General features: G+C 32.6%; 1 protein-coding gene and 1 pseudogene across 1 annotated transcript; both read right to left on the minus strand.

Annotated features, from left to right (window-relative positions):
* Positions 1–3182: 3182 nt before the first annotated feature.
* LOC142643578 (uncharacterized) lies at positions 3183–7847 on the minus strand. Its single transcript, XM_075818265.1, has 5 exons — positions 7510–7847; positions 6038–6598; positions 4576–5023; positions 4302–4379; positions 3183–3492 (listed from the first exon to the last, which is right to left on the minus strand). Exons 1-5 carry the CDS (start codon positions 7515–7517, stop codon positions 3439–3441), a joined length of 1149 nt encoding a protein of 382 aa, XP_075674380.1. The 5' UTR covers positions 7518–7847; the 3' UTR covers positions 3183–3438.
* A 7833-nt stretch (positions 7848–15680) lies between these two features.
* Positions 15681–17058, minus strand: LOC142643932 (glucan endo-1,3-beta-glucosidase 8-like; annotated as a pseudogene).
* Between the last annotated feature and the right edge of the window lie 463 nt (positions 17059–17521).

Here is a 17521-nt window from a genome sequence, read left to right on the forward strand (position 1 = left end):
TTTGAGTTGTATGTTAAAATAAGAGATGTATATCGTTAAATGAGTTGTTAAAATTAATAAGTTATTTTTTAGAATGTAAAATGAGTATTTTATTGAAACTCCAAATTCTAAGCAATACCATCTAGTGTATCAAATGCTAAATTTGTAATATTTAGCACCCAAAAAGCCATATTTTATGAGATGTGCAAAATCCTAATTTTTTTTAGAACTGGCTATAGTAGTAGAAAGGACTATAACATGTTGTAAACAAAATTTCTTCTTCTTTTAATACAAGAGAGAGAGAGAGAGAGAGAGAGAGAGAGAGAGAGGGGTCCTGGTTTTAAAAAAATTTAATAATTTTTTATTAATTGTTTATATTATTTTAATGTGTTCTAACATTAAAATAGAACATTTGATATATAATATATTATCAAGAGCTATATTAAGTATAAAAAGTAAAGATAGTAAATTTTTATGTGTAATATTTAGCATTTAGCATAGCACAAAAATAATGAATGCTAATGTTAGAGGGTTCAAAAATAAAAAAAGTTATACAGCTGTTTGTCACTGTCATTGATGAGGAAAAAAAGAAAAAAACAGAACAGGGGCAGTTTTGTACACGAGATGAGCGTGAAAGAATTTAACGCATAACAAATGACAAAAAAGAAAAAAAAAAAAAAGATTTTTAAATTTTGAAAACAACTGCTGCTGGAGGGTTCCGCACGTGAGTTAGTACTTTTAGAACCCACATCACACGTTCTGAGTTAAGCTCTTCTGTCAGACAAAGAAAGACTAAAACCTCGAGTCTCCGCTCCATTTGTCCCTATATTCTTTCTCTAGCTAACTCAAAAGTTAGATTTTATCTATAAAAAATTACATTTTCTTAAACCAAAAAGTTAATTTATTTATTTCATAAACAATGCACTCCCCATATATTTTAATTTCTTTATAATTTGTTCCCAACAATTTTTTTTTCTCTTTGAAATATATATTTTTTCATTTCTATACATATAAAATTCACATTCATGAACCTTAACTACACAATAAGTTCCATGTAACTATTATAAATAATTAAATTTCCATCCAACTCTTAATATTTTATTTTATATTTTATCAATTATAATATGTTATGTATTTTTTAAAAAAATTTATTATTATTATATGGGTAATAAAAAATAAATAAAAGTTAGGACTTTAGTTTACGAGAGTGGAATATAAAATGTAAGAACATTAGTATCAAGAATGCCAAATGCCAAGTATTTGGCATTTGGCACACCCAACATCAAAAAAGCTCCCACATCATATGTTTTAAATTCTAAAATTTTTAACATGGGTGAATGGTACCGTTCCAAATTTTGGAATGGTATTGTTCACAAATTGTAAATTTTTTATTGTATTTTTAATTAACTCTCTCCTTTTTGACCTACTGTTCACAAATTGGAAAATTTTATTATTTTGTATTGATATGAGTTTTAAGTAAATATTATTTTAAAGTGTTGTATAATTATTTTAATGTATGGAATTGAAGAATAGAACATGCGATGTAGGGTGTATTGTAAAATAATATGCTTAAATAATAAAATAGGCTTTTTGATGTGTTAAAATGACATATTTTTGCAATAACTGATGATGAAATTCTAAGAGTATTGGCATCAGATGTGCCAAATGCTAAATTTCTAGCATTTGGCACACCAAACACCAAAAACTCACTAATTTAAGATGTTCCACATGCCAAATGCATTTGGCATTTGCTACAATGTCATCCTACTTTTCAAACCGTATATGGATAGATATGCTAAAAATTGGCGGGCTATGGTAGTTGTAGGCTGATTGGTGGTTGTGGTATGGCGAAGAGGGTTGGTTAGGTTAGGTTAGGTTGATTTGGGTTTTTGTTATGGTGGTCAACAGTGGTCAGGTGATTTTGGAGTTTAGTTACGATGGTCAATGGTGATTGGTTGATTTTGGGTGGTGGTGGGATTGAGTAGTGGTGGGTTGTGGTGGTAGTTGGTGTTCTAATCTAGTAGGAGTGGGCCGTGGACAATGGTTGTGGTTGGTTTTGTATTTATTTATTTTTATTGTAGTAGTTTTTTAGGCTATTTAATGTGTTGTATAGAAAAATAGAATATTTTATGTAGGTGAATAGTAAAATAATGTATTAAAAATAAATAAAGTAATTTTTTGGTGTGTCAAAATGATATTTTTTTAACACAGCTAATATTGATGCTCTAACATTGTGGGCCATGATTTTATTGGTGATATATATATATGAATAAATATTTTATACTCCACTAATCAGAACTTGTTACGTATTCTTTTATAGTTTGTTTGAATGGAGGGAACGTAGAGGGGAGTAGAGAGAGGAGGGGGGGGGGGGGAGTAAATTAAATTACCTTATTTAGATGTTTTTTAAGGGAGAATGAGAAATGATTTGGAGAGGTTTAGAAGGGTTCTAATTACTTCTAAACCCTCATTTTCAATTTTTCAAAATTGGAGAGATTTGAAAGAGAGTAGAGCATAAAAATACTTGAACAAATGTATTACCAAATTTACTTTTACCATATTAACAAAAAAAAAGACTTAGATACAGTACTTAAATATTGTTCTTTAGGTTCTCATTTTAAGATTTTGCCATGTGAATTTTTTTTTTATAAGATGAAAATGTATTTTTTAATTAAGTAACCACATACCTAAATCTTAAAATAAGAACCTAAAAAATAGTACTTAAGGTACTATACCTAAGTTATGTCTTTAACAAAATTACAAATTATGAAAATACTAATTATTCCCCTCCCTTATTTAACTTTAAAAACATTCAAACAAGGTAAATGATAACCATTTTCCTTTACTCTCCTCCCATTATTCTCTTCTCCCAAACTTCCAAACATAACATTATCTTTTCTAATAAAATAATTAAAAAAAAAATCATACACACGATGGAAGACAAAAAAGGGAAATCCATGATTTCTATTCATACATGTATCCTTATAAAATTGGAAGAAAAAAAAATCTAGACCACACCTTTTTTTTGTTTGTTTTCGATTAGATAATAATAGTAAGTTTGTTTATATGAAAATGCCGGCCAATCTATTACATGGAATAGTTTTAGACAAAAATGTGGTAAAAGCTGTGGTCTAAGAATTACTCATGAAATTACTGTCTTTTTATAGGCAACCAGGATCAAAATATTAAGACATCTGATCTCCCATAAAATTAAGATGTCACCTTTTTTTTTTTTTTCTTTCTCTCTCATTCATTCATTCTTTCCTGTTCCTCAACCTCTGGGATGATATCATTAACAGTAACTCAGTGATACATAAGTATGGGGGCAGGTGAATTGCAAAAAGTGGTTGGTGGACCCTACCCCACCAACTATAAACCAACAAACAGGCAACAACTTTGTCGAGACTTGAGAAGGCCCCCAAAACTTTCCCAAGCAGAATTGAATAAAAAATTTCACTACTACTCAGATTCACTATCCAAGCTCTCCATTCCTTTCAAACCCCTTCGCTTTTGCTGCATTTCCCATCCACAACAAGCAACAAACACATAAAATTGTCTTAGTCTTTGCTACAATTTAAAAAAAAAAAATTTATAATAATATAAAGACAATTAATCCAAGACACTTTTTCAATGTTATACTATTCTTCCCATTATGCTAATCCCCCACATTCTGGTCTTTAAAAACAAAATCATACTAAAATTATGCCTTGAAAACAGCACCACAATTCTTAAACACTAGCTAACTGTACCACCACTTTGCCCATATCACTTCTCTTCAATAAAGGGTTAGGTTTTTTATTTTCCTCTTTTTTTTCAGTTAATACACTATGAAGGGTTGATTTGCAAAAGCATTTTGAAATGAAGTAAACAAATAAATAAAAGTAAATGGAATTTCCATCAAGGAAAGTAGATGGAAAGAAACACCAAAAGTCAAGCACATGATTGTCATGAATGAGAAATTTATTTTCTTTTATTATTCAAAGTAAATGATTGTGCAGAATAGGTCAATGAAAATCAATCAGCACAAATTGTAATTAGAATTGCGTTTATGACCAAAGGGAGGAATGGTATCTAATACCCCCTCCTATTGTAAAAACTTTAATGCCTAGATGAGAATCTAAGAACAATTGTAACTAAATTACCCCTCAAGGTCTATGCATCTAAAGTTTAAAGCAGTAATTGCATAGTAACTAAAATACCCCTAATAAAGTTGAAAATTTTAAACATTTTTTTTATAGAATTTCTAAAAGAACTTTTGGTAAATAACCATGGGCCAATTAAAAGCAAATAAGAGGAATACAACCAAGAAAGAGCATCTATACCTTCTTCACATTTTTCTTCTCCCTAACCTCATATCGATTCCTTGTCAAGTCAGATAGCCACATCCCTGGAAAACAATACTGCCAAAAAGCACAGTAACCCACAAATTATTTTTCTTATCTAACCAATAAACAAGATTATATATATACACAATATATGGATAAAATAAATTTTGGAATGGTAAGCAACAAACAAAGGATAGCCACTCAAAATAAAAACAGATTAGATTAGATTATTATTAATATTGTTTGTTTGTTTGTATGTTTCTATGTATACCTGTAGAGCTTTATCAATGTTCTTGGCTCTTTTCTTGGGTCTTTGAGGGAGCTTTGTGCCTTTCATTGCAAGGAAATCATCTTCTTTTTCCTTTCTTGAGAGAGCAATGTAAATTCTAGGCCACTCAATCACTTCAGCATTCAACTTTTCTCCTGCTCCTCCAGCCAGTGGAGCAGCAGTGTTGGTGGCCCCAGCAGCTTCCTGTTCTGGTTGTGATGCTTGATGAGCAGTAGCAGAATCAACATGGTTCATTCGATCAGTGGCTAGTAAAGAGGACCCATTTGGCTTATTATCATCTTTTGCTGAAGACATCTTTCTATCAAGTTTTTCAGGAGGAGGAGATCGTTTCCCAGCTACCATAGATCTAGAGATGACCCTGCTGCTACTGCTAGTACCGTTTCTTGATGGTGATCCATTTCCACCACAACCAGATCTCTCATCTAAGTTCCTGAGCATGGCCAAAAAATGATGATGAAGTCTAAAACTTTTTTGGCTTAGACTTGGAGAGTAGATCAAGTTCTGGAACTTTACAAGACCAGATAAATGGAAAGGAAGACAACAGAAAAGACAGAAGTGAATATAATCATGCTAAACTAAAGACTAAAGACTACTCCATATCATGGTAATTGCCAAAAAATAAAAAAGTTCAGATAAATTTTTTCTATAAACAGTACAAATTCCAATAGAGAAAAAGCAAGGAAAACGATTTTCAAAGAGATGGTGTCCTTTCAAGTTTAAAGATGAGGACTAGGAGGACCATGATGGGGCTCAAAGCAATGATCTGTCTTAATGATCACAAGAGCCAGGTAGAACATAAAAGGGGATTAATAGGTGATACCCTAAAACCCCATTAACATTTAGTAAAAAAAATATATATATATTGGAAAGCAAAGAAAAACTACAGGTGAAGGGGGCGGACTAAGGATTGGACTTCTTGGATACCCACTAAAGAAAGAAAGCTGATAAAAGATGTTGGAGATTTCTCCAAGCCCCATCTTTTGAGGGGTACAAAGGTAAATTAGCTAAAGTGTGTTCTTTTCAACTACTAGTAAAGAATAAGATTGTATAGAAGCAGAAAGCATAACAATAACATTAACAACAGCAACCTAGTTTCTCAGATCCTGGAGCGAAATGAACAAAGCAAGCAAACATATGATTCCATCAAAATTCAAAATTTCTCACATAAAGGACCCCAAAAAAAGGACTCGATCTTTTAAATCAAACTAATGAATAATCCTAAATAATGGCATAGCATGAATAATGGACTATTTTAAAAAAAAAAAACTACAAACACCAAGACTAGCAATAATACTTCAAATTTGACAAGATCCACAAATAATCTTAACTAATAAATATGCATTATATACATATTGGAAAAAGAAAACAAAAAGAGAAAAAAGAAAAAAGAGAGAGGAACAAACATGAAGAAGAAGAAAGTCCAGAAGAAAGGTAATATTAATACCTGTTCGAAAGAAAGGCAGAAGCTTCCCTTCTGGGTCTGCTGGCATTAGAAGCAGAAGTGGAAGGAAGAGGAGGTGGAGGTGGTGGCATACTTGTGGAGGAAGATTTTCTCTGAGCCTTGATAGCAGCTGAGGATGAAGATGATGAGTCATCAGTGAGAGCTCGGATCTCAGCCCTTGAGACCCTTGCTTTCTTTCTTTGCCCCCACTGCAATAGCATATCACCTCCACAAGCACCAGTACCTCCACAGTTGCTGGGGCTAGCACTGGGACTTGGGGTCTGTTGATTCTTTGGTGGTGGTGGAGAATCATGGTTGTTCTCTGATTGGGGAGAAGTGGGTGTTGCAGTTGAAGCCTCAATATGATGGCTAGGATGGTCTTGCGTTCTTGATGGGGATCTGAATCTAAATCCTTTGCCTTCCAGAGTTGAACAACTGGTAGTGCTGCTACTCACAATTGCTGCTTTTGTACTAGTACCATTATTAGTTTGTAGAATTCTGCCATTGATGTTGGTCTTTTTTCCATTGCTCAAAGGAAGACAATCTGGGCTTACTCTCTGATATCTGTCAAACCAAACAAACAAAATAGCATTAGAATATTACAGAAATGTACTAAAATCAAACCCAAATAGAAGCAGACACATTCCAATTCATCACAAAAACAAATGTTTATAACAAGATCTGATGGCATAGTGTTTGGAAATAACAAAGACAGCAAATTTGCCATTCCCAACTATTACTCAATTGCTGTAAACTGTATTTTGGCAACCATTCAATTCAACATTCGGCTTAAGAAGAAAATTAAGGTAAAGAAAGCACCCAACACTAATTTGCATAAGAAATTGCCAGACTTTTAACAATTTTGGATAATAATAACATCTTGGGATGGAAATTCATATGGGGACATAAGGCCACAATGAATCCTCTTGCAACAAAATCCAACAAAGAGACCTTCTTGGATCAGCTATGACTCACAGTCTCAATCTGATTGGCATCTCCGTGAATCCAATCCACGCTCACACAGACTGTGAGAGAGATTGAGAGGATCTTCCTTGTGCTTTATGCAAGTGAAAATCTTTGCATTCATTGAAGCAAATCAAAAAAAGAATCAACTTCGATTCCGACCCATGATTTCTTTTCCATAGAATCTGAGGCATTGATCCTTGGGCAACCATTTTCATAAAAAACAGGCCGATCTCAGACAACATTCAAACCAACAAAACAAAAGCAGCAAAATACACCTCAGTCAATTGTCAGGAACAAAAGGATCCACGAACCCATTTCACCCTTAGATAAAAGATACAAAAGGAAAAGGAAAAACAAGAACCAAAAACCAAAAAAACAAAAAGGAAAGAAAGAAACTTTAATTCATCTCAAAAAGTCTCAAGCAATGGCCACATATTGTGGTACTTGTTGTTATGTGAACAGAGAGAAACAGAGAAAGAGGAAGAGGAAGGGAAAATCTGGAGGCAGACCTCATCATTATATGTGTAATATATGTAACACAACAGAGAATGAATATTGGTGAGACAAGTTTCTTGATTGATCCTTCACCAACTCACTGAATCAGCTGTCTGGGACATGTATGTTTGTAAGTTATTGACAATGAAAATCATCAATCAGATAATGATGTACTTATTCGCTCACTAAATTTATGAAACAATGGCAGAGATAGAGGAATACAGAGAGTACACCCAGAAGAGAAAACAACAAAATAGAGAAGAAGAAGAAGAAGAAGGCGAAGGAGAAGAAGACCAACAGTGAGAGATGAGGAGGGCAATGAGACGAGACATAAAATATTAAGTAGGGATGTGGAAGTGAGTGGGACTCTGCCAGGTTTTTTCTTTGTTTATTAATCAACTGAATTTACACAAACACCCCCCTATTGTCTCCCTTATCTACCCACTTTGCCACTTAGTTGGTCTGGTGTATGCCCACGTCTTCCCTTTTTTTTAATCTTGCAACTTCCCAACATTAGGGTTACAACAACATCCATGTTCAACCCCAACCCATACGTTGCTTCTCATAGTAGGTCCTACTATTTTTTTTTTTTTTTGAGAAGGTGGTCCTACTAAATTAAAGTATAGTAGAATTCACCGTTTATGTGACCGGAGAAAGTGTCATGTCGATAGATTTCATGAACATTGACTGAATAATTTTCCTGTAATTTTTTTAGTTGTATTTGGATTAAGATATTGGTATTTGCTTAAAACCCACACAATATGTCATTGTTTAGATATAAAAGAACAATGTGCAGTTACATTGCCGTGAGCGGTGGTGGGTCGCTGGTTGCACTTGATTCCTAACCAAGTTACAACGCATGTCTCTTCACAGCCACTATTACACCATAGAAAAGGTATTTACTGTAAATGCCAAATTTTAACTTCTACAACTAAAGCCCCTAGTCCTGAATGATAACATCGAAGGGAGTAAGTATCAAGCAAGTAACATGTAAGGTTGCACATAATATTTCAAAAAACCCTACTCCTGCAGTCCTGCGTACTCATGCCTCATCCCTTCATACATAGCCTCAAGGTCTTGCACACAGGGTTAATCCTTGCATACGTATTAGAGAACCTTATAAAGGAAGTTCTGATGAAAAATGGAAATATGTGCAAAACCCTAGTCCCACACTATTGCGGAGTGGATTTTGCACCCATTTCTCAACTATAGAAAAGGGGCTTTGGTCCTGAGGCTAAACACACATAGGAAGAAAAAAAAAATCATTAAAGATACTTTAAAGAGGGTAAATACTAGGGGTGAAAAAATTTGACAAAATACGTGAATACGACACGACACGACACGACACGACACGAAATTAACAGGTTATGGGTTGAGATTTAATAAATTTGTGTCATATTCAGGTTGACATAGCTGACCCGTTTAATAAATGGGTTAGGTTAGTGTTGAACACATAAAACCCGTCTGACCTGTTTAATTAAATGACATTTTACTAATATACCCTTCAAACTCTAGGTATATAATCTTATTAGTTGTTGTGGTTTATTTTCTTTGACATATTGTGATTGGTTATTTGTGATATTGAGATATGCTTTAGTTTTGAATGATTATTTGTGATGTAATTACTCATTAGTTCTAAATTTTGTATTAAAAATATTTATTTGTTTGTTTTTTCATAATTTTTTTTTTCTATTTTGATAAAATCTGATAAAGAGGTTGACATGACTGACCCATTTAATAAATGGGTTGTGTTAGGGTTGATGAATCTTGACCCATTTAATAAACATGTTGAGTTAGTGTTGACTTATAAAGTCGAATACTTATGAGTTGACACAACACGAACCTGACACCCGAACCCGAATTGCCACCCCAGTAAATACGAGGTATGCTTAAGGATTCCAACGGGCTTTTGGCACTTTCTTCTTGAGTGGATTTGATCCTTCGAGTTAAATTTGTCATTAGCACACTTGTGCTCTACTTCGAATAGAAATTCTCTCCAATGATCGAAAGGATTGGCCAATCTACTCACCAAGTGAGGTGTTTTCTCTTCTTCTTTTTTTCATGTTCTTTTATCTCCTATTCTTAAATATTGTCTTTAATTGTTTTTTTCAATCTCTTGCCTTTTTATTTTTTGTGTTTAAGTTTCTTTATTTTCTCTCTTGTTTTCTTTCCTTCAAAGTGTAGTAATAACAAACCTAGGGTAGAGATATAGCCTAGAAATGGTTTATCCCTTTGGGGTGTGTTCGTAGCCTTGAAATTGCATACACACTCATGTGGCGTTTGGTACGGAGAATTCACATTACTCTCGGCATCTAGATTCCTAGGAATGTGATTCCTAGGAATCATATTCCTAAGAATGTAGCTATTCCTATGTTTGGTTTCATTGGGAATATCTTAAGATTCTTAGGAATGTGAGATGATAATGTTTGGTTTATTCCCAGGAATCTTAAATGAATTATTTATTTTTCCTATTCTATCCTTAGATTTGAATGTGAACTATCAAGTCCTTAAAAAAAAAATCTTCATCTAAATAAATAATGAAAAACCAAATATAAACTATTAATTATGAAAAATTCATTAAAATTATAGTCTAAACATTTCAAAATGACAGGTACAATACAAAAATAACTATTTAAATTCTTAAATGCTGTTATTCTTAATAATAATTTTAAAAGAATTTAATCCATAATAATTTGTTTTATATTTGATCTTAATTGCTTAAATGATAATGAAAAAAGGGTTAAAATTGTCAATTTATAAAAAATACAATTTCGTTTAAGCTTAAGAATCCTAAAACATTACCCCGTATCAAACGCCACATCAAGGTCTGCATAGATTTTGTTTCAATTTATACACACTTGTGGTCATTGCCTCTAGAGCTCATATTTTGGTTCCAATTTGAAATTTGCGTGATTTTAGCTCAATCTTCTAATCAATTTGAGAATAATTATGAGGTTTTAATAGTATTTCACAATATTTTATCACAATAACCTCTTAAGACATTTAAAATTTTTAAATTTTAATCAGTCATCACTTTTATGAGATAATTTATTAAAATTTCAAAAAAAATTAATATCTATATTATTTATTTTTATTACACTTTTGTGATGAATTTAATTTTTTTTTAAAAAGGGATTTTAAGATGTAATTAATTTAAATTAATTCATTTAAGAACCAAGAAAATTTAATTTATCATAATAACATGGATTAAACCTTAACTTGCAAGAATGCATCTTAAGTATTAAATTTTGATTTGGTTTGATATTTTGATATGGTGTCCCAAATGTTGCATTTTAGCAAGTCAATATTATCATTATGAATTTTGATTTATTTTTTAATTAATTTTTTGACCATCTAATGGTTCAAATGACATTTTTACCCTTCCATGATTAATTATGGTTTTTCAATTGATCGTTTATTGTTTGCAAATTGGGGCTCCTACAATGTGTATACCACTTATTGATGAGGCCTAAAAATTATTTTGCAATGGTACGTTCTAATGTGTTTGGACTACCAAGAGTAGTTTTTAGATTTCCAAAATTTAGGGAAGATGCTTTGAAGCATAAACTTTACTTATATTGCTTTAATTCCCAAAGTTTAATCACCTAAATATATTACTCAATTCAACCTATTAGCATGGGTAACATAGTGTATAAAACTGTTTCTAATGTGTTGGCAAACAGATTAAATTTTGTGTTGCTTCAAGTCATCTTTGATCGTTAAAGTGCATTTGCTCATGGGCTTTTGATTACAAATGATGTACTTTTGGTTTTTGAGGTATTAGATTTTATGTTTAACAATAGACGGAGGAAATATGCACATATGGCTATCAAAATTGATATGAATAAGGCTTATAACCATGTGGAGTAGGAGTATTTGAGGCAAAATAGTATTGAAGACTGGAAGTTGGGTTTGCTCCTAGATGGGTGGACTTAAAAAATGCATCACATTGGTTACTTATTTCTATTTGTTGAATGGAGATCCTAAGGGATATATTAAACATAGTTGGGGTTTAAGGCAATGTGATCATATTTCTCTATATTCATTCCTAATATGTGTTGAAGGTCTCACAGCTCTGATTCAACATGCAAAAAGTACAAATAGGCTACAGGATGTGTAAACACCCCATTTTGAAACTCTCATTTAATCTCATTTACATTGCATTGCATATTATCACCATCACCATCTCATGTCTCCAAAGCAAAAATACAATTTTGTCCATTTGATCTCCATATACATTTTATGAAATGAATCTTGAGGTCATAACGATCAAAATGACAATTCATGAGCTTTAATTGGACAATTGGAATAAAAGATATCAAGAAAACAAATTTTAACAGTAAAATGCACTTACATGAATCAAGTCCCAAATATACATAATTATGATCTCTTAATTTTCATTATTCTATTTTTGGTCCAAATTAAATTTAATGAGTTGTCATAATGCTATTGATTGAGGATAGAGCTTATGGTTTGGTTGCATGAACCCAATTTAATCCAAAATCAAAGCATTTATTAATTCCAAACATAATTGGCAGAATTGATCGATTGATAAATTAATTTGCTGACTTTGAGGATCAAGAAAATTAGAAAATGATGTCAAAATACAAAGAAAATCATATTAAAACTGAAATGGAAACATGTGAAACGAAAAAGGAAAATATACAAGAGGGTTAATGCTGATAAGCACTTGGGTTAGAACCCTTTAGATTTCCTTCATTTTTTATTTGACTTGCTCCCTACTTAGTTTGACCTTGTATCCTATGTTTTTCTTTAGAAAATCTAGATTGTTCTTAATCTTTGCATTATTAGGGATTTTTAATTCATATAACATGTTCACATGCTGTTAGATTAGGGTTTTTCAATTCATATAACATGTTTGTATGCTCTTAAATTAGGGTTTTTTTTTTTTTTTTTATAGGTCATATAACATGTTCACATGCTCTAAGATTAGGAATTTTCTATTCGAATAACATGTTCTCTTAGATTAGGGTTTATCCAATCACACACATATTCCCTATGTTGTCTTTCAATTCTTGTGAATATCTATCTATGCGTGCCTAGAATAGGGTTTCATCATACTCTTGAATGCTTGTTTCAATATTTGCAATCACATGTTCGTGGATGTTATAAACTCTTGAATGATATGATATGATCATTGGTCATCATAGTCTAGAAGATTGGTTTCACTAGGCAAGTTGGATGTCTAACATCTTCCTAATTTTGTTACCTAGACTTTGAACTTAGATTAGAGGTTAATAGATTATGCTTTTCCCTGCAATCTTCTTTTTCTAGATTGTAACTATGAATCAAAGCTTTGTACTTTTGTTTTAAATTGTATCTAGGATCAAAACAATGTAATTTTTGGTTATTATCAAAGAGATGTATGTTAGGATTAGTGTCCTTAAATCCTATTGTATGATGTTATATATGATATTAAGTATGACATTATGTATGACTTAATATTATAATTAATAAAGTTGTTTTATTATTATCTAACAATAAAGGTAACGTGAATATTGAGACATTATCATATAGTTCATGAGATACATAGTATGTGATTTATGTGAAAAGTTATAGAAGATATAAATCACAAATTCTTTGTAAACTCAAAATTATAATTCGTAGTCAGTGATGAAATTGGGCATTTCATCTGCGAGGACTATAACATATCAACTAAGATGATTTGTCTTGATCATGGAAGTGGATACTTTTAGTTAGTATGTAGTTAAGATATATTGAACTGGACCGCTGTGAGATTTATTATTCTCCTAACGACTGTCAAATGAATAATAAACTCATGACTTCTATTTACATGAACTCTTAATCCTTAGAGAATAATAGACTTGATTATGAAGTGTAGGTTATTTTGATATATCAGGAGTGAGGTCTAAAGTCACGATCAAAACCTTAGTATGTTGGGCAGTCATATTTAGTGTTGATGAAACATATATTCTCAATATGGAATTCATATTCTCTTAACGGAGATACAAAAATATTCCATTGAGATAAGTTTAATGGGTTTGGTTATTCCCTTTATGAAATTAGATTTCATAAATATATGATGAATAACATAAATGATTAAATCGGGTACTCAAGAATTAAAATGTAGTAATTTACAAAGTGACAGTTTACATTCATGACTTTGTATTACTACGAATATTTTATGAAGGGGTTGCATGTACAATAAAATATTGAGATATAATTTATAAATAAGGCCTAGAGTGTAATTATATTTATATAGTGGTATTTAATATAGTTAATAGTAACTTTAGACTTGTCAAGAGTTGACAGAAAAGCTCAAGGCCCATTAGAGCTAATGTCTTATTGGTTCCTTTCGGTCTCACTCCTAACTACACACTTAAGCCCAATTGGAAAGCCCAAAAGGCCAGCTCAATTAGATTATCAGTTAGATACAAAGGGAGAAATATACAGAATTTTGTAAAAAGAAATGAGACATCATTGTGAAATGCTGTGTATGTGAGTGTTAAACACTTTGACATTCTCCCTTGAAAACTGATTGAGAGACCACACTTCTTGGGAGTTAGTAGAATTGGAGTGAAAATTAAAATTGTTCCCAAGTGCTTCTAATCTTTGTTTTTGAAATTCACCGTACCAAGGTACACTCTCTTGTTCTTAAATTCTGAAACTTATATAGTACATGTTATCAATTACGAATGAAGTAGATCCGTTATTTTTCTGCTACGTATGTTTTGTATGCGATACAAACATGTATTTTTCCAACAATGTACAATTTCAATTCATCAATAAGAATGATGTACTTTTCAATTTGAATTTATTATTTTTCCAATTAAATAAATGGTGACTCTATTATAAAACCCTTGATCTAAGAGGGATAATAACATCAGTAGAACCTCCATTATCTCTTGAGAAGCAATGACATGTCTTTAAACATTCACGTGGGTTATGTCAAAACCTATTGAGAGGTTTGAGCACGATCTCTCACGGGGTTTGATACTAGTGGGGGTGGGAAATAATTTCTCATTAGTGGGTTTTTTTTTTTTTTTTTTTTTTTTTAAATTTTAGGGGGTAGATTCATTAAGCATCATGTTGAATGTTAAGTTCTTCAAAACATTATGCAACTTTATGAAGAAGCTTTTGGACAAAATTTTGACTAAACAACACTTTTCTTTAGTAGTAATTTGGATAGGGACATGGAAGTTCAAATCACCTCTATCATGGGGGTTAGCATTGTAAATGTTGCCTATCACTTAGGCTAGGTGTCCAAATTGCTCAATCTCCCTCTCTGTGATCTGAACTCATTATCAACAGTTAGTCTAAAGGTACATTGATGCCTTTAAAATAGAGGTAGGAAATGAGTTGTGTGAGCACACCATCTCACGCACTGGCTCACATTGCATGGTTCGTCCTCATTTGGGAAGTATGGCTCAGCTGAATGGACTGGAGGCGGAGGATTTGGGAGTCGTCACCTAATTTAGGTCCAATAACCAAATTGGGCCTTTTGGGTCACTTACTTACATGCATAGGTCTGCATATCAGACTATGGGTCAGAAGTTTGGGTACGACTTAGGAAGTTATTAGGCACCTAAGACCACTCTGCTTGTAGACCTCCATTATGTGTTGGTAGACCATATCTAATTAAAGGGTTTATTAAGAGAGCCTTAATCTTTAACCTAAACGTACATTATGCACTTAAATAAAATGACTAACATGTTAAATATTGCATCACAATATAAAAGGACACACATTAAAACAAATAAAAAAGATTATTATAAAAATGAAAAGATAACATCAAATCAACACATGCAAGGAAAGACTACAAAATAAACCTAACATGGAAAGAAGACAAAAACAAACAAACATGAATAATTAACCTAGGGGTAATTACACTAAACCCATCCCCCTTCCCTTATCTCATGAATAATTAACCTAGTGTATTCTTTTATCTCATCTCCCTTCCCCTACATGTGTGTGTATATGTGTGCGTGTGTTTATAAAAAAAAAACAAAAAGGTAATTACACTAAACTCACCCATAGTTTGGCCCGAAATCACTTTACCTACCCGTGGTTTAAAAAATGTCACTTTACTCACCTAAGATATGTTCTGTTTGTTTTTCGTAACCATAGTTGTCAAAATCCCAATCTAGATCCTACGATTTTACGATCTCACCTGTCCAAAATGATCCGGATCTTTCAAGGATCTTTACGATCGTTCAAGATCGGTAAAATCGAACAATTTTGACGATCCCAAACAACCTTGGTTTCTTGTAATCTTCTTTAACTTTGCAGAATGCTTAGTTGGACCTAAATGAAAAATAAAATCTCAATAGACCAAGTTTTTCCACTCTAATGTAGAGAGAGTATCAGTTGGACCTAAATGAAAAATATCACAATAAAGTGTCATACTTTGAGGTTTTTGGCCTCTTTAAATGATGCTTACAAATGAATGTACTAATGTATGATAATTATATCAATGAATGTATAATTTATATGATTATTTAACAAACCAATGTGTATTTTTTTTTTCTCAAATAATGTAGTATCTTACGATCTACGATCCGATCTTATGATCTGCGATCCCACCTACCTCCCACGATCCTACATAAAATCCCGATTTTGATAACCTTGTCCGTAACCCACCTCTATTAAAATTAAGGGTAAATAGGTATTTTTGCTTAAAGTTTATGTCTCTCTCCTCCCAAAACAAAAAATAGCATGAAAATGAAAGAGAAACAAGATCAAAAAATGGTATTTGTCTCTTTCTCTCTCCATTCACACAAATTTTGAACATGAAGAACATACCCAAAAAAATTGTCACTTGGGCCAACCCTTGGAAATTACAGGCCATTGTATCCTGATTCTGTATCTGGAAATACATATTAAATGCATACGAGGCATTCCCATTAGCATCCAAATTATTACAAGACGACCCATATCCAAGTGCGGTGCAATCTGCGAAGGTGCAAGAAAATTTATGTTGTCTGCTAGTTTGCTCAGATCTTTGGCATTTGGATTGAACACACGCCATTTGTTGGGAAGATATTCCATATTCTGTGCAGGCTCAGGAAATTTATTTTGACTCTGACTAGAAACATCTATCACATATTTTGGTTGCCCATCATACCTATAAATTCCCCAATGACATTCAAAATTTCCCGGAGCAACACTCTTTGCATCCTCATCGATAAGACCAAACAAGTAACTTCTATATATCCAGGGTGTAGTGGGGTACCCGTATTGCCAGCAAGTTTTTCTATAAGCCCCCTGTAAAATCTATAAGAGTTACCTACACTAGCATAATAGCATTCTTGTCCCCATCTGTAGACCACCCAACCTCCCCTACAATAATGGTCAAGTTACAAATTCCAACAACTTTTAGAGCAGAAACCAAGGTATCAAAGTTAGCATCAAACACATTGGTGTATTGGATCCCATTAATATCAACGACAAGCCGGCTTACTCCATCAAAGAAGGCATAGTCAATTGGGAAATTGTCATTACCATAAAAGACTTAGGAAAGGGTAAATGTTAACTGTGAAAGGTGCATTATTCTTGCTTAGAAACTGGACAATCTGAGTCATTAAGTCAGTGATCATGTGTAGGTTGATCTAGGTTTTTTTTTTTTTTTGGGGCATGTTTGTTCAAGATTTGTGTGAATGGAGAGAGACAAATACCACTTTTTGATCTTCTTTCTCATGCATTTTTTTGCTATTTTTTGTTTTGGGAGGAGAGAGACATAAAATTTGAGCAAAAATACCTATTTACCCTTAATTTTAACAGAGGTGAGTTGCGAAAAACAAACGGAACATACCTCAGGTGGATAAAGTGACATTTTGTAAACCACAGGTAGGCAAAGTGATTTCATGCCAAACCACAAGTGGGTTTAGTGTAATTACCCCAACCTAAATAGAGTCAAACAAAATCAAAGAAAACATAGAAAACATTTAAAATAAATAAAAACAAGATTTTGCACGAATCTGGGTTTAGGGTGCATACGCATACTTAAAGATGCAGACACATGTTTGAATTAAAACATGCACACAT

Source organism: Castanea sativa, chromosome 7 (genome assembly GCF_040712315.1).
Source record: "Castanea sativa cultivar Marrone di Chiusa Pesio chromosome 7, ASM4071231v1".
Lineage (NCBI taxonomy): Eukaryota > Viridiplantae > Streptophyta > Magnoliopsida > Fagales > Fagaceae > Castanea > Castanea sativa.

What these genes read in the sequence shown, in the direction of transcription:
- LOC142643578 (XM_075818265.1), bottom strand. An exon ending in ACATTGATAAAGCTCTACAG is followed by an intron (nt 4,380 to 4,575) that starts GTATACATAGAA and finishes GCTTTTTGGCAG; the next exon opens with TATTGTTTTCCAGGGATGTG. An exon ending in AGAAGAAAAATGTGAAGAAG is followed by an intron (nt 3,493 to 4,301) that starts GTATAGATGCTC and finishes TGGGAAATGCAG; the next exon opens with CAAAAGCGAAGGGGTTTGAA.